Source organism: Gallinula chloropus (genome assembly GCF_964237585.1).
Source record: "Gallinula chloropus genome assembly, chromosome: 10".
In the NCBI taxonomy this organism is placed as follows: domain Eukaryota; kingdom Metazoa; phylum Chordata; class Aves; order Gruiformes; family Rallidae; genus Gallinula; species Gallinula chloropus.
The window spans coordinates 12,097,786-12,123,672 of NC_140095.1; the positions used below are offsets into that span (position 1 = coordinate 12,097,786).

Below are 25,887 nucleotides of genomic sequence, written 5' to 3' on the forward strand. Positions count from 1 at the left end.
AGTCAGAATTAAATTCTGAGCCTTAACTCTCATCGACAGGGAAAACCGCCCAAGTGCTCTGCAACCCGGTTACTGGAGAGAGGCTGAGCACTGACATCCCCCATGGACCCCGGCCAGCCCGTGCCTGACCCAAAAAGGCCCTTTGCCCCAGCACACTCAGCACTATGCCCTTGGTTTCAACGACAGGGTCACCAAATGGTCAGGCTAATTTGCACAGATCACTTTCTTCCTTCTTTTCACCACCCCGCCACCTCCCCATCACTCCCCAAGAAACCATTCTGTTGGGTCCAAGGGTCACTAATTGGACAAAATTAACCAGAACTGAGGGCACCACCTCTCAGCCCCTCCTTGCTGCTGGCAAATGCATCTGGAGGAGGCATTGGCAGACGCATCCTCCCACCACGGAGAGGCAGAGCAGAAAGGGGGTTCCTCATCTGAGGCTAAACCAGAATCTCTTTCAAAAAGCCATGCAGCACCAGCCTCATTTCCTATGCCAGTAAACGCTCTTGCTGAACTGTTTGGAATTCAGGACACTGCACTGAGGGTTTAAGCAACGCGATGGGGAGCCGTGTAATCAAACCCCAGCAAGCGCAAAGGAAAACAACTACTGCAGAACCTTTCAGGATTTGAGAATGAAAATACACAAACAAATAATTTCACTCTGGCTACAAGGCATGTAAAGTAGAAACTAGGTGGTTGTGAGGTATTTAATTTTTTTTAATTGCAAATGAGCAGGGAAGGAGCATAAGGCAAATGCTTTGCCAACAAACACGCTTTTGATTAACCTCTTCTGCACAAATGCTGAGCTACAGAACAGGTCACAGGGCTCAGACATTCCCAGCTGCAGATTGAGACGGCAGCAAATAGACCTTAAAGGAAGGTAACGCGAATGCACACATGGAATAAGCTGCTTCCTCAGTGCTGGAAGCCACTCCTGAGTTAGGCACATGCTGCTGCTACCCTGTTGTGCCTAAAAATAGCAGAAATCTTTTAAAAATGAAATTCTGGCACCTTCTGTTGGCTCTGATTCCTAATTTTATGAGAAGGGGGGTAAACCTTAATCCAAGACAGCAGTATCCCTATTTAAAGACCACATCTGTTTCCACTACTGCCATGCCCTCCCTCCACATGCTGTGCCTGCTGCAGACCCTGAGCAGCTGCTGCTGCTCCCCCAGGAGATGGGTTCCTCCTGCCGTGCACAACCCGCTGCCAGGGTGTGATGAAATGAAGCTGTTACCCACACAGATTATTCAGAGCAAAGGCACAGGCTGAGTTAGCAGCTGGCACCTGCCTGGCTGCAGGAGCAGTCCAGAGCTGGGGAGAAGCAGATCTCCCACCCCATGGAGAAGAAGGGTAAAAGCCTGGAAGATCCCCTCTCCGCACACTACCTAAGCTAAGAGTAAGCCCAGATGCTTTCCCAGTCTCTTCAGCCAAAATTCCAGTTGTTAGATGATCCCAAGATAAAACTGCTCATCAGCTGCTACTGCATGTTAGCAGGATGAGTCCATTACTAGGCTCTGTGTAAAATCCGCAACCCAAAAACCCCAAATCTCTTTAGAATTTCTTTGTCACTGTCCTGAGTTGGCAGAAGTCCCTTCTCCAGGGCTGGAAGCCCCTTTATTTCACATATCATCAGTAAATATGAATAAATATAATTCTGTGTAGCTTTTCCTTGCTTACATGCACTTCTGTTAAGTATATGTTATATGCTATTCATTACACTTGTATGTTATAATTAAAAAGCCAATTAGGTCAGGTACAGAAAGCATTGGTAAAACTCTTCTTCAAAGTACTCATCTATAGCAACAAGAGCAGGCAGGGACCAAAATAAACCTTTGCCCCAGGCCAGACATGCCTGTGCAACTGCAGAGGCTGGACAGGGCAAGGGGGAGAGGGCAAACAAGGAGGATCTTCTCTGAGCAGAGGGGAAACCTCATCCCCATTTCACAATTAAAATAAATTCCTGTGGTAGCAGACAATTTTTGCAGGCCTGATGGCCATGGGATGTAGGCATGCCAAAATCTGCAGGGATAAAGAATATATTTTATTAGGCCAATTGGTCTTAGTCGGGGGCCAGCAGAAGAAGGGGAGAACACACAAGCTCTTGGGCACACACGCCTGGTCCTGAAGCATTATAAGGGCCACACTTCCCACCCTGGCTGTGCAAATGTCTGGCTCCAGGCAGGCTCAGCTACAGCACTTCCCAGTGCTCCAGGAGTGAAGTGCTCTGGCTCGCAGGCTGCGGCACAGCCAGGAGACATGGCAACACAGGAACCCCTCCAAGATCTGGGTGCAGTAACTTAGCTCTCAGGTGCTGGAAGTAGCTGCCTGCTTTCTACATCTTACTGCTTAAAAATAGTTCTCTCTCCATCACATGGATAGCTCATGTCCATCACACATGCACATGCACACACAGATACATAAGGACAGATACATACAAGCATCTCACACGTTAGCAGATATGAAGAGTAAAGGTCAGGAAAACTGTTGTGAAGGTAAAACAAACCAGCAGCCCACCAGTCTGTCCTCAATTTTCAGCACTTCTTTGGACTCCAGCACACATCTCATGTTTACGTTCAGACGCCATGCTCTGCCCCTCTCCTGTTACCCATATCTGCTATTCCCAACGTGCAGCTCAAGCCTACGTTTCCTTCCACCGCCTTGCATTCTCAACTTTTACAATCAGCTAAAGAAATACTGGGTTTGATTGTGCAAAGCTTGGATGAGGGAGGGAGTGCTTTGATTCCTCTGGGCATGAGGCCAATAAAAGCTTTTTAACAATGCTGCCCAGAACTGGAAAAATTGGTTACTAAACTCGCACTTCCCTTTGCAGGCTGTGAGGCTCACGCAAAGTGAAGCCACTCTGAGTTCACCCTGTTTGGTTTTCACCCCCCCTTTTTGGCCCAACTTGTGTGGCACAGAGCAGCACCCAGCTGAGACACCCATGCTCACCCCACGCCTGTGGAAACACACTCCCAGAACCGCTGAGGTTGCTGCCTGGGGGTGTGAACGAAGCATCGCTGCGTTCACACCTCATGGGGTGTGGGTTTCTGGGGAGCTTCACTATCATCACCCAGGTACATGCAGGTCTGTAGCCCTGAGGGAACAAGCAGGATGGTGCAAACACCTGGACGTGTGGTCTCACCAGCTCAGAAAGGACCAGAAGCACCAAGCACAACCAGCCACAGCCACATCCCACCAGAACACAGGCGTACAACAGAAGTCCTGAGGTTAGGAGCCACAAAATCCTCAAGCCTCCCACAAGTGTCCATCTCCCTGCAGCAGTGATTCAGAGGTGAGCATGTACCACCCCCCAGAAACCTGCTGCAGGTCATGCAAGAAGCCCCCACAGCGGAGGGGGCTGGACCTGGTGTTGATGAAGTACCATGACCACAGGTCATGCTCCTTCCCAGGACTTCAGACCACACAAGATGTGTTGAACATTTCACCCACAAAGCAACATCAAACAGCCCCTTTTTTTCACCCTTCCATTAAAAAGACTGATGATGCTAGAAAAACATTTCCTTCCTTCTTTTTGGTCACAGGCCTCCTTTGCTTCTGTCTGACGTGCAGCAGAAGCCAATACTCCTCCCTGGCCTAATGAAATTCACCTTTTTTTGAGGTTTTATGGCAGGTAGTACGAGCTTTACACCAACAGCAGATGGGAGGGTCCTAGTTTTCCGAGAGGGAAGGTATTTAGTTATGTCCCCAAGGGCTTTTTGGAAGAGATATGGATCTGAGAATCATTACTTCCTACAAAGAACCCAGTGAAGGTCATTTTTATGTGCTTTTAGGATTCACATTATTTTCACTTTTCTTTTCCACATCAGCCCTGTTGGAAAATGGCCCCTGAAGAGCATAACACGAGCGCAGTTCCCGGTGCGAGATTCAGAAACATTCCAGCAGTCTTACAGTCACTGTTGCTATACAATTTACTGTACCTTTTCTTCAGAGGAGACTGTGAGCTTGTCACTTGATATTAAACTGCAAACCTGGTCCAGACTAAGGCTAAGAAATTCTTCTCCTAGCATCACCTCAGGGAAGTGCTGCTCTGTTCAACAAACGAAAAGGGGGAACAGAAAATTATAATGAAATCCAGGCTCTAAGTCAATGGAAGGACTACAGCGTTCTGAGAACTGTTATTATCACAGCTCTGAGCACCCGAGACAAACACTGTGGTAGAGCAGGAACTGAAAAGAGCCTCAGAGCAGGTTAAAGAAATTTGATCTTGCTTCAAGGAACTCAAGCCCCATGAGACACTTTCCTAAATGACGCTAAATGGGAACTTAACTTTCCTCAAAGCCACTAAGGAGCTTCCAGTGGCAAATAGGATTAGAAGTGGCAATGGAGAGAAGTGCCAATGCCTTTCTGAAGCAGTTAAATAACCTGGCCACCTCGAGATGCGGTTCTTACCCACTTCAAAGTCCTACACAGTCTCAGACCTGCTCAACAGCTGGGTGAGAGACTGATCCCTGATATTTTTAGGTATTCAAAGTTCCCTGATATTTGTAGGTATTCAAAAGGAAGTCCATCTTTAACATGAATCAGCCAAACAATCTGTCTGGTGCATATGCTCAGCAGCAAATAGTGAGGGGTCCCAGGGCCTACAGCTGAATCTGTATGTGCAAGGGGTAAGGGGGGAACCTTATCCCACACATAGAAATGGAAGGAGAGAAGCAAAGCTGATCCCACATTTAAATTCTTTCCCCCGCTCCAAACCCTCAGCACCCATTTACCCCAGCAGCCTTGCCTCTTTTCACTTAAGCCTGCAACTGCACAGATATCTGTTTCTCCCCTTTTCCCTCCAAATCCCTCCATGCTGTAACTTTGGGAGCCACTTGAAAACAAAATAAACATCGTTGCCTATAACCCCCAGCTGGAAGAATTATGACCTTACAGGTGCAATAAGGATCATCAAATCTGTGGAGCTTTACATCTAGCCAAAGGGAACTAGGAAAGAATTTCGAGGTCAAAACCACTGTTAGCCATTAGCAGACAGCTATGGAAGCATTTGTTGCATATACATGCCAATTTAGTCTCACCTGCCATTTGCTGAGTCCAATTTATCTTTGGTTGAAATATGGAAACACGAATCTCAGACACTTCATCTGAAGTCACTTCCTTTAAGCCCTACCATCTTCAGGTTGGAGAAGCTCAGGCTCATGTATCCAAAGGCCTCTCTCCACAGCAAGATCTGCTCCTAGTTTTCACCTTTGCAAAGTATTTGCTGGCATAGCTTCCACAGAGGAGCTCCTTGGAGATCGTACCTGAACAACTCTTCACCAATGTTGGTGCTGCAGAGGACACTTGGGCTTTCCCAACCATGGGCCCTACTTTTTGCCTAATGGAGACCAAAGCACCACAGCTAAGCCAAAAGCTCTGACTAAAACCAGCAGAATCTGGATAGAGCTTATACTCTGCCATGCCATATGTAAGACATAATGAACTCATCTGGCCTTAAGTACTTGAGGGGCAGGAAATGCTCCCCAGACAGTAATCTGGATGCACTCTGACTTTGGGACACAATCTCCTATTCATTCTGGACTGGCATCTGGCAGTAAAAATATTTGCTGATTTTATTAAAGTAACTTGTTCCTGCACCAAGGCAGCTCCTCCACCTCCTCAAGTTATCCATTGGCCAGAACTAAGCATTTCCCAAGTAGCTGAGCGTGGACTCTTGAGCTTGGGGACTTCTCTCTTGGTTTAACACTGTTACATAAACAACATGGTGAAAAGAATTTTAATGGCATTTTTATTAATGGAGTTCCATTAACATTACATGGGCTGTGGTACTAACTGGGACTTAGGAAGGCCAATAAAACAACAAAGCAGACTTTCTAATTGCCAAACAATCAAGTAAATATACAGTGAATGCACTGCTTGTTAGGTTAAAGATTAAACAGGGCCTGGAACCAAGGATAATGAGATATTACAAGCAAGCCTTTATACAATTAACCATTCCTTCCAGGGTACCTTTTCCTCTAGGGGATAATACAGCCAGAGCAGCTGAAAAGGTTTTACTTTTATTTGCAGGAGAACAGGGGAGGACTTGGTGGGCACATTTTTATTCTGCTGAGGTTCTTATGGTCTAATTAAGGACTAAAACATATCAAGGAAAATGTTGCAGGACAGAGCAGGTGCTCTGGGAGACAGCAGGTGTATGTTTCCCAATCTAAATAGGCAGAAAAGCAGAAAAACAACCTGAGTGGAGAAAACTACCAGCTTCTCCCAAGCCGAGGTCAAGGGCAACTCTGTTGGAAGAGACTGGAAAGTGCTGGGGAGTTAAGAGCGTGGGGCTGCTTGGAACAGCTTTAGCTCTACACCACAAGGGACAAATGCTGAAAGCCGTGTTCTGCACCTACTTACTGCAACCAAACCCATCTACTCTCAAAGAAACCATAGTCTACCCACCCTTGGAGTAAGTCACCAATGCTCCACAGCCCAGAGGCTCAAACTGCATGGCAATCGTAGCTGAGCGTTCCCCCTCTCACCCACGAGATTTAATTTTGCCTGGTGATGTTTATTCCTCAAATGCACAAATCCCCAGCACTGCTGCTGCTCTCATGGGGCAGCATGCACAGGGAGGACACCAGCATGGCAACACTGTGCTGCTGAGCAGGCAGCCAAATCACAGAATCACCAGGTTGGAAAAGACCTTTAAGATCGTTAAGTCCACCCATTCCTGTCCTACGCTAAACCATATCCCTGAGCACCTCATCTACCCTTTTTTTAAACACATTCAGGGATGGTGATTCAACCCCCTTCCTGGGCAGCCTGTTCCACATCCCCACAACAATTTCAGTGAAGAATTTTTTTCCTAACATCTGATCTGACCCTGCCCTGGTGCAGCTTGAAGCCATTTCCCCTTATCCTATCACTTGGCTGAAGAGACCACTTCCCACCTCTCTACAACCTCCCTTCAGGTAGCTGTAGGCAGTGATAAGGTCTCCCCTCAGCCAAAGTGCTTACTGGGAACATATTGAGGAACTATCTGTGGGCTGTGATGCAGAGGATATGGGGTTTTCACCTCCTTAGGCGTCCCCCTGAGACCAAACCACAATTCACAATTCCCAGCACGACAGAGAGTTACAACCTTACAAAGCCAATAAAGAATTTCTCCCCTGTCCTAACGCTCCAAGTAGGAAGAGACCGACCAGATGTTGCTCAGCCTGCACATCACTGTGCCTGGAAGCAGGTTTAACTGGACAGACAGACGACCCTTCCCTCACCTGCATAGGCGTTCGCCTGCTGCAGCAGCTCGGCACACGCGTGCACGTCGGCAAAAGCTCGGATTCCAAGGCAGTTGGTGGGATGCAGCTGGGACTGCAGGAAGTCACAGCAGTTTTTTCTAACATCCATCAGTTGCAATAAACTAGCAGCTGGCAGCAAAACCTGCAAAGGCAAGAAGGGGGGGATTAGGGTTAGCAACCAAGCAAGCTTTGAGTCACAAATTAGATGTGATTCCCCTTCAGAGTGGGACACATCCCTGTGGGGTACAAGGAGGAAGGTTAAAATTTTAGCACTGTAGGCAGAAGATCCCCATCCATGCTCTAAGAGGCAGAAAGAGCTATCCCATGCTGGCCTAGGAGAAGAGCTCTTCTCCCCCAAGAGACCTCAAGGTGGGTAAGGAGAGGTAAAAATGCAAAGAGCCACAGATGCACCTGAATTTCTAGCTTGGCTGCAGGTAGGTCCTGCACACAGATTTATTTCTTTTTCCCCTTTGAAGAGCTTTATACAGCTTTAGATGCATTGCCCCCACTTTCAAAGCCCACAGCAGTTCAGCACTCTCCAAAACCCGGAATTTTCTTATTTTCAACAAAACCATGTTGGCTCATGAGCGAGGTGCTCAAACTGCCCTGGTAGAAGAGGGGTTCACTGTAAGCTCAAGCAGGTTTTGGTGACAGCAAGGTTCTCAGGAAAAATGGGGACAACAATTCCATCAGCAGCCTTCATTTTCACACTCACAAAACGCCCTGGACACATCACGGCTGTGGTTGTGCCTGCACCTGGAAATGGGTTACTGCTTTGTATCTACACAGCTAAGCAGAGAAAAGGGAAATGGAATCAGATCAGGAATGTGACATCTGCTGCAAAGACCACCTCTGAGACCAGTGAGTGGGGCAGGAAGTAGGAAATAAAGTCAGTCGGGATGTTACAGCCCGTGACATCAGCTATTTCCTTTCTTATGTCGTACAGCAACTGCAGAAGCATCTGAGCCCAGCTCCTCCATAGCCCTGACTGCTTCACACGTGTCCTTCCAGCCAGGCATCTGTGCTCACCATCTGAGCACATATTTCCGGGAAACCCAAGTGGCTGTTAAACAAAACAAGCAGGTCAGCAGCACTCGCCTCCCTGGGTCTCGATGGCAGGGAAGGGAAGATGATGGCCCCTGCAGTCCCATCCCACATCAGGGCAGGACACTCACTACCTGCCCCGGGTATTCCTTAAGCCACTGACACATTCCAGGTCATAGAATCATAGAAGCATAAACTGGTCTGGCTTGGAAGGGACCCCAAGGATCATAGAGCTCCAACCGCCCTGCCACAGGCAGGGTCACCAACCTCCAGGCCTGGATCTACACCAGGTTGCCCAGGTCCAGCCCAGCTGTACAGATCCAGCTGCTGCCAAGCAGCCACCCCAACAGGGAACAATAAAAAAAGAAATCAATTAACCCAGGAGCCCATTTTGGCCCAAGCCTCTTGATGCCAGGAGGAGATTAGTTTGTGGGCTTGATTAAATCAAGATAGCAATGCTCTCATATGTTTGAAACCTAGCTGTGAACCATTTCCTATCTATCTGAACCATCTCCTTACATCAGCAGAAACACGGGCACCTGACTTGCATAAGGGCTGTGGGTAAAGAAGCCAGACACTCTCCAAACCATCTCTGGCCATGTACACCCAGAGCTTCCTTCATTCAGGCCCCATCCATCCAGCAGCCCTGCCTGCAAATCCAGGTGGGCTGCTTACCTTACGTGCTTTGGGATATTGCCTGTAAAACAGAGGCTGCTCACTGCCATCACTAATATCCACATGCTACAGCCCCAGGACACCCCAATACTGCTCTTACAGCCTCGTGCTGGCTTGGCAGGGCAGCACAGAAGGAGCCTTATACCAGTGCAGTTACTGGGAAAAGGGCACAATCGTATAATACTTTTCAGAAGTGGGATATAAGTAGCCTATCAAGAGATGAGTGGATTTTCTCCTTCATATTTCCCAGCTGAACATCTCACCACTCATCTTGTTTTTACCAGGGAAGGCGAAAAGCAAGCAAAGGATATCCGCTAGCACAGAGTCTGTTTCCTTTAGAAATAACAAGAGGAAATGCCCTGCCTAAACATGCAGCAGGACCAAGCTGCAACTCCATTAACATACAGGGAAGTTACTCACCCGGGTCTGGATTTGGCTCTTAATATTTGAACTCCAACCAACGTGGAGGATTTAGTGAGCTGGCTTCTCTACCAGATCAGCCTCCATACCAAATCCCAATTCTCTTTTGAAACTATGTCAAAATCCTCTGCTATTACTACTGAGGCTGACTTGTTTGCTAAATAAAGTCCAGAACCTCATCAATGGGGGGAGTATGTTTATATATATATACACACTCAGACACATATATATAACACACATACACCCCCCACCATAACCATGTAGTTCATCATCTGAGCCCTCTTGCTCCACAGACCCTGTACCAATCACAGGTTTTAGGGAACACTGCCTGTGCAATTACACACTTTTATAAATCCTTCATGGCTCTGAACTAGAAGCATCTTTCAGCCAAAAGTGTTGGTCCAAGGTTCATTCAATAGGTAGGGTGTTAATGCTGGACTTCAGGGACTGGGGTTAGTTCCCCATTCCACCACAGCCTCACAGGCAGCCTTGGTCAAGAGTTAATTACACCATCCCTCCTCTGCAAAACTGGGAGAGTAGCATTTCCCCAAGGCAGGGGATATGTTAAAGCTTATAAGCTGCTTTGACAGTTTAGTGAAATGGGAAGCTAAGTAAAGGTACTGGCTGCAATCCAGCCAGCCTGTCTAGGGCCACAGCTCAGCCACCTCTTCCCAAAGAGGGAGACCGCTTCCCAAACACCTTCACAGGGAAGCCCGTGACCAGAGAAACAAGCAGATCTTGCATTGCAAGGCAGGTTAAACATGTGGGTTTAACTGAAGAGCTCTAAACTGCACAGGTAACAGAGATAAAACCACATTTGTGTAAACGTGGCTTTTCAGTGCAAGGAAGGCAATTAGGCTTTATCACTCCCCCACTGCTGCCAGGCCATGCTGTGGGTGAACAATGATGTGTCTATTGAAATGCTGCACCTCAGGTGAAATAGCCATGGCAGAGAAATGTGCAGCAGGATCAGAGATCCACAAAACCTCTCTAGGAGCAGGCCTACAAAGGGATATAGAGCTGAGAGAGAAAACAGGCAAGCAGCTGGCAACTTCCCTCCTGGTATTCCTTCAGCTTCACTGCACTGAGCGGGTACACTGTCCCTCAGTAAGCAGTGAGATGAAAACGTGAAGACATCCATCAGACACAGCAGAGTCCTCTGGTGCCACATCCACAAGTTTCTCCTCACCTTTCTGTTAGGATAACCCAATCTGAAAGACCTTCCATAGGCATAGGACAGGCCCCCATCCCAACCACTGTAACACCCCTGAGAAGTCAGCCCTCCTGTTGCCTAGGACTCTCCGACACCCCAGGAGGGTGACACGTGGCAAGTGGCTTTTGCTCCAGGGAGGAAGATAACCTTGATTTATTGCATCTCCTAAAGCTGAGCTGAAAGGCTCTCTGCCTCACCCGGGGCTCACACTTACTGTAGCTGCAGCTTTTGGAGTGAACAGGAGGAAGGGAGATGAACCAACCCATCTATCAAGTCTTTATCACCAAAACTGCATCTGCCAGAGATGCTCTCCTTCCTTGCTGGGAAGTCCTGTCCCTGGGGAAAGCTGAGGTGCAGAAATACACATCTGAACAGGAAATGCTACAACTTCTAGCAAAGCTTTTTTCTTCATTTCTCAGGCTATTTTTTATTAGAATTATGATGTCTGCAAAGTTGTCAGGTTCAGTATCTATCTCCTCCAGACGGCTGATTGCAGATTTCACTCTCTATTTTCTCAGATTTCATCTCAACCCATGGTAGTATACAAAGACATCACACACGTGGCATTTCATTGTGAAATCAGGTTAATCAGGACTTTCCCAGGGAACCATTACAACCCTAATGGTAATAACTCCCTTAACTGGGAGGGCAATTCTCCAGCTGCTGTACATAATTAAGTGCCATCAGTAAGGATGGGCACCACACACTGAAGGAGGACTTATTCACTGCCTAGAGCCAGAAGTCCAGGTGTCTTCACAGGACCATCTAGGAGAAGGAGAGACCTCCTCCCAAACCTCCTCTTCATTCAGCTCTGCTCAAGAGTGTTAAATTGAGCCTCTTCTTTGCAGGACTTTGCTCCATCACTCTTCACCAAGCTGGCAGGTTTGAAAGGAGCACTGGAAGGCAAGCAGCAATGCAGCCAGTTCTGCTGGAAAAATCAAGACCTAACTGAAAAATTCAAGGAATCAATATGTTAAACAGCCAGCTGCTACGTGCAGACAGGGAGCAGCAGGACCTGTGCTCTCTTTGACACATGCATGTCATTTCCCCTGAAGTCAGCCAGGCCTGCATGTGAGCATCTGTGACCTTCCTCGAGTCACTCACTGCAGTTTTCCTCACTCTTACACAAACTGCATGGCACAATTTTCTTCCAAATAAATTTATCAAGCCCCATCCTCAAACAAGATCTTTTTGTCATGGATATGAGTCTTTGCAACCAATCTTGATGTGGGGAGCAACAAAAGAGGAACAAAAGCAGTGGGGACAGAACCCCCAGGATTGGTTTTCCTGAGACTACAACGTGGCTGCAACAGAGACAGAAGTTCTTCCTCTGCTCCATGTCTTCCAAAAAGTGGGAGGTTAAATCCCAAGTGTGCATTCAGAAGCAAAACACTGCTTGGCACAGAAGCATCTCTGTCATTCCTGAGCCCTCCTACTACTGCATCTACATTGCCTTGAAATCTCACTCTAAAAATGAGGTTCCAAAGCATAAAGCAGGTTTGCATCTGTTGGGGCAATCCCACCCATGTACCCCCAACAGAGCTCGAGCATTCGCTACCCCATGGGCTCAGTGCTCTTCCTCATGGAGCTAGGGGGGACAGAAACTCCCCTTCACCCACACACCTGGGATATCCCATTGAGGAGAAATTATATAAAACCCCTCCAGTAATTCACTGTGTGGCTGATGACTGGGACTGGCTGCACGGGCTCAGCCCCTTGGACACACATCCTTCCTTAAGAGAAACAAACACCACTTTGTGCAGTGAAGTGACAGTCGGCTACAAAAATACATGCTGGGAAAAACAGAGCCTCACTTCCTGAACAGCACAGCAGGCATAGAAAGCAGAGAGAGACAGGTTTCTACAAGGAAAAAAACCAAAACCCACCAAAAACCAACAAAAAGACTGTGAAAAGGCTCGTTGCAGCTGAGTGCTGGGCACTGCTCAGCACTCGAGCACACTTGGGACCATTCATTCCTGCACTCCCATGTTACCTTTGCTGTTCATCTTTTTCTCATTTCAATTCCAGTCTCGTTTTATTTTGCTCACTGACAAGAACTTGTCTTCTCATCTATTCACATGTAGCTTGGCTGCATCTGTTCAGTTAATGGCATTTAGCAATCATCTCCTCTTGTATCTTCTACAATGAAATCACCTGTCGCCTACACCCAGAAAAATGCTTCTTCCAGCTGCTGGGGAAGTTTGAAGAACTGCATGGCAAACTGCACAAAACCCCTTTCAAATGCAGCCTCACCCTGCTAGAAAATAAGAGCTTCGTGGCATGACAATAGGAAACCACAGGAGATACCTGCTGGGGAAAGAAAAGGGCTCACCACCCTCAAAGCAAGCTGGGGAAGGAAAATCGCTGGATCAGGGCAGAGCAGCGCTAGGGAGGCATCCTCCTTCCAGCTGGATGGCTGACACAGAGCTGGGCAGCAGGAGGATGTGACAATGCAAGGGACCAAACCTGCTCACTTCTTCCTAAGACTGACACTGCCAATCCAAACCAGAGACCGCAAGGAGCTTAATATTTTTGTGTTCATGTTGTTCACCTTCACTGACATGAATCTTCCCAAGCAATCACTGATTTCCCCTCCATAAGCTTTTCTTCCTGTGGCTGGAAGTGAATATTAACCTATTTACAGCATTCTGCTTGGGAGTAAAACACATAGAGACAAGATGGGTATTTCTCTCCAAGCTCTCTACCAGTTTCATCACAAAATGACAGTAAATTCCATAAAACATTTTCAACATGGATGTCTAACATAATAAGACTTACACTGGTCAATCTTGGTTTAGATCAGCTTCATTACTTAGCCACCATGAATTAACTAAGGTCCAGCCTAAACAGTTACAGAGTGATTATTTAAATAATTCTCATAGGAAAAGGACTTGTTCTATTAGACTGGGAAAAACCACTCTGCCCAAACCTTAGTACTCACCAAACTTACACTGTTTTATATTACTGAGAGATGGGAGCCAAAACATAGACAGGGCTCTTAATTTAATTAACAGTGACATGTCCTAGGGAGCCTGCTTTGGCAGGGGGGTTGGACCCGATGATCTCTCAAGGTCCCTTCCAACCCCTACAATTCTATGATTCTATGATTCTTTGTAACCCCTAGGCCATCAGAAGGCAGGCTTTGGTTCTTACTGAAAAATAGCTTTCTGGTTGCTCAGAAAAGGTAACATCTGGGCTTCTTCACAGACCTTCTGGGCAGGTCTATGCTGCCAACACAGAGTGGGACTGAGCTGGTTCTCCAGCTCCTGCAACGCTGCTTATTCCCAGGTGCAGCTGTACTGGAGCTCTGAAACACTCTCGTGGGAACACAGCCAGAGCACGTGTAGTCACTCCAAGCAAGCTTCAGTCAGAGCAGACTGACTGGCACCAGCATGCCAGATGGTATCCTGAGCTCAGCACGTCCCACGTGCAGAGTGGGTGCTTCTGGGCCATCCAACGACCAGCAGCACGGAAGGAAAGCACACGTTTCAGAAAGCATGTGGGTACAGGCTCCACGTTTCCCCACAGGAAGAGGGACCAGCCAAAAAAGGCATAAATGTTGGTTTTCCTCCAGCAATGGAAGACCCCAGAGATCCAAGGAACTCCACCCCCCACACTATGTTTTCCTGAAGTAATGTTGTATCTCAGTTCCTTAGCACCTTGCCTATAGACTGTTAATTAAGCATGGGCAACACAGCAGACAGCTAGTTCAAGTGACCCACAGCTGGCTTTGAGCCTCAGCTTGCTGTAGTGGCACCTCAAAGGTCTCCTTGCTGTGGGTCCCAAGCAGTCTGGCTCACACAACCTCACTGTAGGGCAACCGGGGCAACTCTTCTACCGCTGTGACAACCGTCAGGTTAAAAGGATGCCAGAAAGTCAAGTCTGTAGAACAGTGGGGCAGAAGGGGCAAGAAAAGGCACCCACAGACTCTGATCATCCTTTGATGGCAAAACGCTGACACAGCTCAGGGTTTTGCCCAAGTTTCTGCAGGAAGACAGAAGACCCAACATGCTGCAGGACAGAGGAACCTGTGCCCTCCCTGAGGAACCGGAGCACAGAGGCACGTCCCATCCACAGCAGCAGCACCAGTCTAATTTTATCATCTCAATTAGGTCAACATAATGCACACAGCAACGTTGTTCCTCTCTCCCCAGCATCACAGACCCACACTTGTTACCCTGCCCAGCATTTGTGTCACAGAGAGGAAAAAAACCAACCCAAACCACCCCTTGCAAAGAAAAAGAGACCAACTGAAAAAGCACGTCCACATATGACCTCCCAGCATCCCTTCCAGAAATCAGCAGCTAAGTGCTCAGCCATTTTCTCATCACAAATACAAGTAGAGTCAAAGAAAAAGCCTCACCAGCAGCCTCAGCCACGTGACAGCAAAATGCTCTCTTCCTGAGCATCCCACTTTATCTGTAGGCTGCCTTTCAATTACTCTTTCCACCTCTGGACAAATATTTACCACAAAGAACTTCAAGACTGAGCACAAGTGCACAGAGGGGAAAAAGAGAAAGGAAGAACGCCTGCATTTGAGCAATATATTCCACTCTCTGCTCTGCCAAACAGCTCCAACTACCCAGAAGAATTAAAAAACTAACCACCCAATTCCTCAGCCATGACCTTAAAAACAGCATTTGACTCGCTGCTCGTTTGAGTCTATTCTGACCTTCGACAGACTGACCCACAAGTCAGCACAGCTTCTTGGAAGGCAAATGCCTGCTCCCGTCACAAGAGCTGGGCACAGAAGATAAATGCAACATGACTTACGCACGGGGAAAGCGGTGAAGTGCCTGAAGACTCAACAGAGACTGGAAGTAGCTCTTTTCAAGCTCAACCTTTTACTTTCTGCAGCCTGAAGAGACCGATCGCCCCCGAAGGACCCGGGCCTTTGAGTTTCAAGTTTTTTACTTGGGTCTCCTCAGGAGGTGCTGAGGCAAAACCTACCTGCACGTTCTCTTCCGTGACCTCGATCTCGGCGGTGTAGATGTAATCAATCAGCTTCCTCAGGGTCTGCCCATCAACGTCTTTAATCTCAATCTTCTTGGCTTTACTTTCAGACATGTCTCCTGTAATTCATTTCAAAAGGAGAGTTAGTTTGCTTTAGAAGACCTCAGTCCCCATACATTCAGCACACCTGCCTGGTACCCAACTAAAGGCTGCCTGGGCACTCTGCCTGACCATCAAAGAACCACCAGCAAGATTCCAAGAAGTCTCTTAACAGCACCTAAAACACACCTCAACATTTGAAGACACTACTGTAAAAATAGAAGTAGCCAATAAATGCAACAAGCTCTATTTCTTGCCAGAAAAGAACCTGCCCAGGCTCACCTGGCATTCAAACACAGACAGGAGCTAAAAAAACCCCAACAGTAAAACCCTCATCCACGGCCCATCACAGGGCCAGACTCAAAGAGACAATGGGCAAGTCTTAGGAGAGCTTTTTATTTTTTTTTTAATTACACACATACACATAGTTAGATGAGTAAGATGCAACAGCTAAGGTTTGGTGCTTCACAGTATGCCCTATAATAAAAGCAAGGTAGAAGAGCATTGCCCTCTTTCTTTAGAAAGTGCCTGAGACCTGCTGAGGAAAACAAGCACAGCAGTAGCATTTACATCCAGGGCACTGCCAGCTTCTTTCCTAAATTGCTGTGCTGTAACCAGTCCTCACAGTTACACCTTATGCAAAGCACTTGTGCACAAAGATGTACTTCTCACCTCTTGCCTGCCCCACCCTGCACCAAGGCAGCATTTGGATTCAAACTGTATCCTTTCTCCAAATATAAAACATAAAAATAAATGAAACCAAACCCCACCAAACACACAGAGCAGGAGCAATAACTTCCCCTGTGGACATACAAGCAAAACCCATATCTGTGTAAGAGCCTATATCTGAACAGGTGCTTTACACACACCTTCCTTGTGGTTGTTATGGCCAATGCTGTGCAGGCACCAGGCACTCATACCCCATGTGTAACAGGAACGTGAGCTTGCTGTGGGGAAGAGGGTGAAAGACTCCCCAGGGCCCTTCAGCATCCATGCACACAGTGACCTCACCCAGGTTTTAATCACTAAGATCTTGAGGAGCCACAGAAAAGAAAGAACAAACTCCCAAGCAAGCAGAAAGGAAACTACAAGAGGAACAAAACAAAGCTAAACAAAGGACAGCATGAAGAAATGTCAATTCTTAAGCCTGGGCATGAATAATCACTACGCTACGAAATGTGGTGAGTCAGTACTGCTGTGGGATTAAGAGGAAAAATAGTTCCTGCAGCTTATGTGAGAAGTAATTACAGCCTACATGGCCGTGCAGCGCGCGGCAAGACGTGGCTGGGCACACTAAGTGCTCAGCACAGACTCAGATGCTAACGGGGGTCCAAGCCCGAGCAAAATCTGGATCTGGAAACTGAACTTTGTGAATTTGTTTATGCCAATAAGGAGGTAAATAACAGGAGTGGGGTCAAACCCTATTAGAAGGGCAGACAATGTCCCAAGGGAAATGCAGCCTGAAATGGTACTTGCCCCAAGTTCAATTTTTAAAATTATATAATACATTTTTATTCAGAGAAGCCCGTGAATACAAATGTGCAGGTCCAAAGCTGCACATGCAGGTCCCAAATGACCTACATTTGGAGGGCCTTCAGAGGATGTAGGACTTCTCAATTGACATAATAAATGCCATTTCCTCCACACACTTCCTCCTGCACCCCCCCATAAAACCAAAACCCCCACAAACAACTCCAGAGATGAGAGGGGCCTTCTGAGAACAAGCCAGTGCCCATCAGCCTACATGGAGCTAGAGGTGCCTGTAAGGAGCACCCAGCTAAAGCCCACTGCACAGCGAGGGGCAAGCAGGGCAGCAGGGAGGCTCCAACACAGGGACCTGGGTATGGATGCAGAAATAGCTTGGAGGGACCGATCTGATAACATCATCTGTCTTTGTGGCGTTCATGTGACACAGCCAACAAAAATAAAGGCTGTGTGGGCTTCCACACCCACCAGCAAGCTGCCAGCCCTGTGCACTAACAGCCTCCACTGCCTCTGCTTGGGTATCAGCCCAGCGCACGATGAGACGGGGCTGTTGTGTGCTGTGTCCCACAGTAGGATGGGATCTGACCCCCTCCAGCCAGGCTGGGGTGATCGAGTGCCCACCACTTGCCAGAGGGTGCTGCTCCAGATGCGTCTGTAACACTCTGGAGAGAGGAAGAACCTGAAAACATCACTTGTCAGCAAAGACAGGGGCTGTTGCAGAACAGGAGCGGGCCATGAACTGCCCACTTCCCCAAGCACAGACCCAAGGCAAACACGGTCTCCACAGCATGGCTGTGGGCAGATGAAGAATGGGTTGAATTAAGGGAACTCATCCCTTCAGAAAACAAACAAACAAACAAAAAGCCTTAAAGCCCACAGAACCCACCCCCTCAGATGTCTTTCACAAGTAGCACTGTACTGACACCTGAACGACCGTCAACTTCAAAGCATGAGGGGCTGCACAGTCCCTGGCTCTGCTGCAGTCAGGCAGATGCAAGGGGCAGGGTAGCAGCCAGGTAAAACAGGCAGAGTGGCTCCAAGCAGTCCCTCTTTAGGGTGCAGATAGTGCCCAGGCACCAGCCCCTCATAAAGGCAAGCTCTCCATATGCACCGTGCTCAGCGCCCAGCAGTGCCTTCTCGATTCCCCTCTGCTCTGCTGCTTTGTCACAAGACAAGCCACAGGCTCAATGCAGCAGCTCCAGGTGCCTTGTTTACCCAGCAGAGTTTCCTACGTGCTGCGCTCCAGAGAGGCTTCTGAGAGCACAGCTACAGCTCTGGTTGTTTCTGATGTCAGAGATGTGCTGAAGGAGAATACACAAACACACAGGGTAACAAAACCACAGCACACGGGGCTGCAAGGGGCATCTCTGCATTGCTGCTTCCTCCTCCAGCACTTCTACAAGGCCTCCAGTTATCTCACAGGAGCAATCCCAGCAGCGTCACTCAAGTATCTGTTATCTTTACTGAAACAATTGCATTTTCCTCTAAACTGATAGAAATTACTGTCACTGCCCATCCCTGCTGAATGGTGCCAACAAGGACCAGCCACCATTCAAAATGCCCCAAGGAAGCCAGCAAGGGAGCGACACTCAGTTTGGAAGCACTGGTTCCTGTCTTTCCTTCAGCAGTGGAAGAGACAAACAGAAGACATGCCCGATTATTTTTGGACTTCCCAAGGCTATTTCAAAGAGAAATGCCTCACCAGAGGATGCCAGATGGCTTAGGAAAGATGCCAGTGTCATCACAAGGTCATTCCCCATCCATCGGGACAGCGCCTGCAGAGCAGGCACCAGGCCAAGGGGGATGAGCTGCGGGTCTCAGGTAGGCTCCCACTGCTCCCAACTTTACACAGAGCATTCACTACACAAGCTGCCAGCACTGCCAGGGACACCCCCCCCCCCACCGGCTTCCCCCACTCCCAGAAAGCAGCTCCTCCAGTGTGGACTCCGTGCACAAGCAGTCCCTGCCCACTCCTGTGAACACCCACCCGAGTCCGAGCCATCGGGTTACATCGCTGGTGTGCAAGGCAGGAAAAGCCCAAACCCAAGTCACAGCCAAGTAATGTTCAAGCTGTGACTTTAAAACAATCCACAGAGAGTGAGCCACCACGCAGGGGGAAAGAGATCAAGGGCTCAGTCTTTGCAAGAGGGAGATCCAGAGATTTGGGACCGACTGGACCGAAAGTGAAGGGAGAGCTGGTCTTTCCCTGAGCCACTGTCCCTGGGGACATGTCAGGGGGAGGGGGCGGGCGGGTGCCAAAGCTGACACCCAGCCCAGGGGAGCCGAGCCAGCCACATGACAGGAGTTAGCTGATTACTGTTTAACTCGCAGCACGAGGGATTACACGGCCTGGAGAATTCCTGCATGGAAACACGAGCAGCCTCACGCCGCCACCTTCCCGCTCAGGTGACCTCTAAGGATCAGAGGGTTTTTCCAATACTTTTTTCAACTTTTCTTCAGGAATGAGGATTACAGGTGCCCTCAAATCCTCTGTGAGCTGCCCTGTGCAAACAGTTTCCTCCTAGCAGGGTTTGCTCCCTGCCACCAAGGCCAATGCCCACTTACACAAACACTCTCCACACTGACGAAGCCATGGCAAACCTCATGCCTCGTCTCACATTCAGACATCTGTTTACCCCTGAAGTTCTTTCACCCCTTCATAACAGAAAAGCTTCCCCAATTACAAGCTTTTTCCTCAGAAATACTACGTCCTGTTTCCAGTAAAGCAAATAAAAACAAGGCCTAATCACAAGGCTTTTAAAAGGAAGAAGTAATCCCTAGATGACAGGCAAAAGGAACACAAAACAGCAGCAAACCCCTGAACCTCCTTTATGCTGAAGCTGAGGAACAGTAACAACCATTCCCTGGCACATACAGCCATTTTCTTTAAGTCAGTTCCTATCCTGGAAAGGAGGGAAAGGAAAAGGAAAGGAAGCTAAGCAGCTCCTGCCCAAACTAATTCTACTGGAATGATTTAAGTTGGTCACTCTCCTGCCTTGGGACTGGCACGTGGTTTTTTTGCTGCCCCACCTGGGCACAGCCTCTAAAGGGGCTGTGCCATAGGGATAAGGAGATCCAAACAAGTCCTTTTCTTCCCTTCACACCGAGATTGCATCTGCAATTAGCAAACCACACCTGTCTGCAGAAAGGCAGGGCTGCTGAAACACTGGGATCAGGAGAACAACGGTGTTATTCCAGGCAGCAGCAAGAAGTACCACGGGAGATTAAACATCTGCGACCGCAAATCAGCGTCGGCAGGGCTGAGCCTTGGAACTACAACTCCTGTGCCAGCAACTTCTTTGATGTGCACGATGAACATTTAGGGCACCGCACACGTGCTTGATGTTAATGATGTGTTTTCATGGCCTAAGGTCTTGGGGGCGGGGGGGGAAAGCCAACCCAGAAAGCAGCAAGCCAAACCTTACAGTAACCTGCCCGTGACTCATGCTACCCGCTCACCCCAAAGCCATACAACCACCCCATTCCCATAGCCTGTGTCTCAAGGAATTGGCCAAGGAGGATGCAGCATCATCCATCAAGAGCAAACTGTGAAGCTCTTTCCTCCACAGGCTATGTCTGCTCTTGCCAGACACACAGCCAGGAGCCACTGGACCTGCAATGGCCTGTTCAACTCGAGGGCAGCAGCTGGTATGGAGAAGGGTACCTGTAAACATCGCACAAAAGTAAGGGCTGCAGGCCGCAAGGACCACGCGGTGGGCTTCCATCTCCACAGTTTCGGCCACAATCACCACGTCACAGAGGAGCCGCTTGCTGGAAAAACACCAGAAAAGACAAAGATCATTTCAGAACTCCTGGCCAGGCAAACAGCTGCATCAGCACAGGCTGAAAGAGCAAGCAGAAGACTCATCATTCCAGAGGAGGCACCTGAGCTGATCCCCAGTGGAAGGTCCTCTGATCCTTCAGCTACCAGCTCCTATCAGTGTTTGCATACAAAGCAGAGTTTGAATCCTCCCAGTGCCTGTTTGTGTTTCTGGCTTTTCCCAGAAAAACAACAACAATCTGGAAGCCAAACTAGGCACATATGCTGTCTGAAGAATGGACAGGTAAGGGACTCCTCCCACCTCTCTAAGAAAGAGGGCTTGGAGAAGCCACGGAGGAGCTTGAGAGTTTGGACACTACCTGGAGCTATGGCTATAGCAGATCTCTAAGAAGAAACAGCCCTACAAGAGAAGACTAGCAGCACTTTCACCTCTCCACAGAGAAAAGGGGGAGTTGAAGTTATTTCTGTACCTTCTTCCATGTTCAGCCCTCCAGACTGTGACCACCAAAACATCTCCCAGTGCTGACTGGACAACTGAGACATCAATCACTAGAGTTTATCTATGGGCCTGAGGACTTGGTTTACCACATGAATTAGTCCAGGATTAAGAATCACTAGGATAAATCACAGGGATTCAAACAGAAACCAAAAAAACTTCTGAGCTTCCCCCACTGACTCACTGCACAGCTCTGGAAAAGTCACTTCATTAACTAGTGACCTTTTCTACCAGCCCCACGTATGTCCTTTGAGGATTCATTAGTTAATGTTTGCACAGGGCTTCGGAGATGCAGACAGCTAGAAGTGCTCAGCCTTCCAATAAGTTGGTTTAAGATGTTTGAGCATACAAATGTAAAATAAGGGCGTTCTTTGCAAATGTCAAGCCTGGAAAAGGATCAGCATCTGTAAATCTAGATGTCGCCTTCTCTTCAGAAGTGCTCATCACTGTGCTGCACTTTGTCTTTAGGAAACTAGTCTCAAACACACACACAGAGCTTCTAATGGACTAGGTATGGCTCCTCTTCTCCCCCACGTGCTGGAACACATGAACAAAACTATTTGTGAAAAGGAAGGTTACAGCTGGAAAACAGGATTCTCCAGTACATCGGAGCTGGTACTGCGTGCCTGACATTCGCCCCAGTTTGGGAGGGTGATGGCAAGGAGGGGAGGTCTTTAACAGGCTTTTAACAGAGCTTTCCTCACTTCCTACAGCTTCTGTTCAATTCCTCTTTGGACTACAATTATCTCGAGTACCACTCATGAAATTAATTTCATCTGCATGTGAAAGCTAAACATTTCAAGTGACCAATACAAAGCAAAGAGGTTAGAGGCTTAGCAAGATTTTTCTAGACCCTCTGCATGAGATTTCTGGATGCATTTGACTGGAGACACTATTATTCGAGGTAGCTATTAACAGTGATTGCTGACAGCTTAAGGGATGGAAAACTCAATCCACATACAATAGATGTGAGAGCTGTATATTCCAGAACAGCAGCAGGAGCTGACAAAGAGGACTGCCCAGAAGAATAAAACATCAAACAGGTGCTTAAGGGCAGCTTTCAGTCTTCTGTTTTATGACTTTGGTATTGCACAAGATACAGCTAGCTATAGGCACTAAGAAACATTGTCCATCTCCAGCTACTCCCACCATGCTTCAATTAACAAAGGAATAATAGTAGCACAATAGATTTCTGAATATAGCTGCTCAAACCTCTATTTTCAGATCCTTTGCTTTCAGTGCAAAGAAAGGACTAGAGGGATGCCAATTAAAAAGAAATACTCCACATCATGTAATTTCCAAATCATGTCATGTAATTGTTACAAGGAAAGGCTATTTCCATTTCCTGCTCCTATACAACTGAGAATTGCTGTCAGACATCTGTGGAAGGAGAGGTCTCTAACCTTTCTCCACAAGAGAGATTGTGTATATGGGAAAACTACTTAATCCACAGAAGAGAAGTGGCTATTGCAACATCTTCTGAGTACTTGGAGAGTGCAGGAAGAGTAAAGGGTGTTATCTGCTTTCATCATACCATCTGGACAGTGAGGGATCACATAGGCTCGTGTATATGACACACATACTTTCCACAGGAATTAGTTTTAAAATTGGGTTTCTAAGTCTCTGTTTGAATGGCAAAGGGCTCAAGTGAACCAGTTGGAGAAACACTCGCTGAACTCCTGTCTGGTTTGCAGGATGACAACAACCAAGGAACAACTTGGGTTCATCCACTGCCACCACACTGCTGATGTGCTGAAGGTTGTGCTCACTGGTATTCCTCCCAGCCTGCATTCTCTCTGTACCTTTGCTGTTGTGTAGAGACCAAGGTGTCTCTTTTAACCAATATCAGGATTTTTTTTAATTGTCAAGTTCTAACATTCTTCCAGAGTTGCTGCCTTTTTTTCACCCCCTACTTCGGAGTGCTAAGCCCAGACTGAGCGACGCTGTTAGTTAAAGGCAATAAGAACAGTACATTAATAATCTTTGGTCTGTAATTATGTGTAGGTGTCTTAATGTCTGTAATGTTCTATTATTGGTTTTCAGACCATTAGCTCAGTTAAGAACATAGTTTACAGATGGATTTGCTGTAAGTAATGGAAAAGACTAAATGAATTATCATCTCTAAATGAAGGCTATTGCTCAGATGATGGTTTTGACCCATAGCTAGCTTCCTTCTGCTGGGAAGACAGAGAGGTCTGAGACTGGGAAGAGCAACCCACCACAAAAGGGTTATAGTTCAGCTGTCTCTTCCTCTTTGTTTATTAATACCCTACAAGCAACCATTGTGACAAAGATAGCACTTTGTCCCCCCTCCACATCTCCTTGAAGCCTTTTAATTCCAATCAGCATATTTCTGCTACACCAGAGAGGGCACCCATTAAATCCAAAGTGTACCTCCGTAATTCATTCATGACCTTGAATGCCTTTCTCATGTGAGAGGGGTTGACTGTCACTGTGCGCTGGTCCTTTTCATCTTCAGCTGCCTCAGAGGATCGGGAACTCTGCTTGATGCTAAAACAGGGACAAAAAAGGAATAGAGAGTTTGATTCAATGACACTTTCAAAAAGAGCATCGATCATAAAACTGCAGGACAGGGCATTATGCAGGGAGTTATCTGGGTGTTTGTTAGTCAGCTCAGGTTCACCATATGAAGAGCATCACAAAATGCAGCTACTTCTGCATGGATTTGAAAGCCAACCCAGCCCACGCTCCAGTCAGCAGGGAAGACAAGGAACAAGTGCCAAACCCTCGAGGACAAAGCCCAGTTTACAGGCTTCAGGCCACGAAAGCAGCGTAAGTTGAAATTCAAGCCAGAACATAATTGCTTCTCTGAATAGAAATAGACTTCAGCACTGGGAGCTACATGAGTACCGCAGGCATTTTAGCATCCAGAGAGAGAAGTTCAGTTTTCAGTGTCCCCTCTGAAAGACACAAGCATACAATGCACAACTCATATCATCTTCTAAAGAGGCAAGAGGAAAGGGACTGTTAAACTCCCCATGCAGCTTCCAAAGCATTGGCTTTCCAGAGGTCACATCCCACCTCCATTCTAGAATTGGGTCTTTCTAGTGCCACTGAAATGTACAGGAAGAGTTATTAAACCAGACTTTCCCACCAGAACCACCAGCTGTATAGGTAACATCCAACCAGATGCACCCAGTTACGAGCTGTGTTTAATGAGGCCAACAGGTGCCTAAGGCAGATCTGTGTCCCCATTACTTCCTGTGCAGCGCTGGCTCTTTATACAGAATTGACATCAGGTCAATATCTCTACCTCCCTGATCTGAAAGGGTGTGAAGTCACTTGGAGATAAAAGTTTCCACCTACAAAAAAGGCAGCGCTTGGAGCTGGATTCCTGTTCTGCTCAGCCCCTCAAGCCTGACAGCAGGCAAACAGAAGTCAAGAAAGGTTAATCAAAGAATCACAGAATCAATCTCCTGCGCTGGAAGGGACCCATAAGGACCATCGAATCCAGCTCCTGGCTCCACACAGGGCCAGCCAAGTCAGAGCATGGGGCTGAGGGCATCGTCCAAATGCTTCCTGACCTTAGCCAAGCTCATTGCTGTGACTCCTTCTCTAGGGACCCTTTTCTAGTGCCTGATCCCCCCTCTCAGTAGAGAACCTCTTCCTAACATTCCCTGTCACAGCTTCACGCCGTTCCCTCAGGTTCTATCCCTGGTCACCAAAGAGAGGAGATTGTCACCTGCCCCTTTGCTCCCTCTTGTCAGGAAGCCACAGACCATGATGAGGTCTCCCCTCAGACTCCTCTTCTCTGAGCTGAACAAACCAAGGGACTTCAGCCTCTCCTCATAAATCTTCCCTTCCAGACCCTTCCCAATCCTCATTACCCTCCTCTGGACACTCTCCAATAGTTTTGGGTTCCTCTTGTACTGTGGCACCCAAAACTGCACCCAGTAATCAAGGTGAGGCCATCCACATCAAAAGCCAACCCCAAGACAATGGCACATTTAGGAGGTAACCCAGTCACCACCCTACAGACGACTGGAGACCTTCTTAGAGTTGACCTCCCCCAGAACAGTATTCTTCAGGTTTGTCCCTTCCTGCCTGCCACCTTAGTTGGGCTTGTATCATGATAAAAAAAGGCTGAAGTGGGTTAAACCAATGGCCTAGGCAGCCCAGCATCCTGACCCTACCAGCACTAATCTCTGAAGGAGGGCACAAAGACATGGAAGCATGGAGGGGTCTTCCCCCAGAACAACCCACCAGTCTCTGCTAGGCTGTGTATGCACGCACGTACACATCTATCTATATACACATATACTCACTCACAGTGACTTTTCCTTGGAAAAGCACAAGTATTCACAATTTACAACCCCCTGACAGCATGAAGCCCTTGCTGAACATTGCACCCTCCTCACTGTCTGACAGGGGGTTGTTTCCAGCACCATGTCCCTGGAGACCACGTGAAGCTCTTTGCCCCCACAGGTGTCCTTAGTGGGCTGTGTCACCC

General features: G+C 47.8%; 1 protein-coding gene across 1 annotated transcript in view; it reads right to left on the reverse strand.

Annotated features, from left to right (window-relative positions):
- Window positions 1-23,863, reverse strand: part of KLHL3 (kelch like family member 3) — a 37,858-nt gene extending 13,995 nt beyond the window's left edge. The window contains exons 1-5 of the mRNA XM_084268547.1: window positions 23,811-23,863; window positions 20,804-20,910; window positions 15,553-15,674; window positions 7,230-7,392; window positions 3,942-4,051 (exon numbers count right to left, since the gene is read on the reverse strand). Coding sequence (XP_084124673.1) covers window positions 3,942-4,051; window positions 7,230-7,392; window positions 15,553-15,674; window positions 20,804-20,910; window positions 23,811-23,848 — 540 coding nt within the window. The 5' untranslated portion in view covers window positions 23,849-23,863. The remainder of the gene's footprint in view (window positions 1-3,941; window positions 4,052-7,229; window positions 7,393-15,552; window positions 15,675-20,803; window positions 20,911-23,810) is intronic.
- Window positions 23,864-25,887: the final 2,024 nt, after the last annotated feature.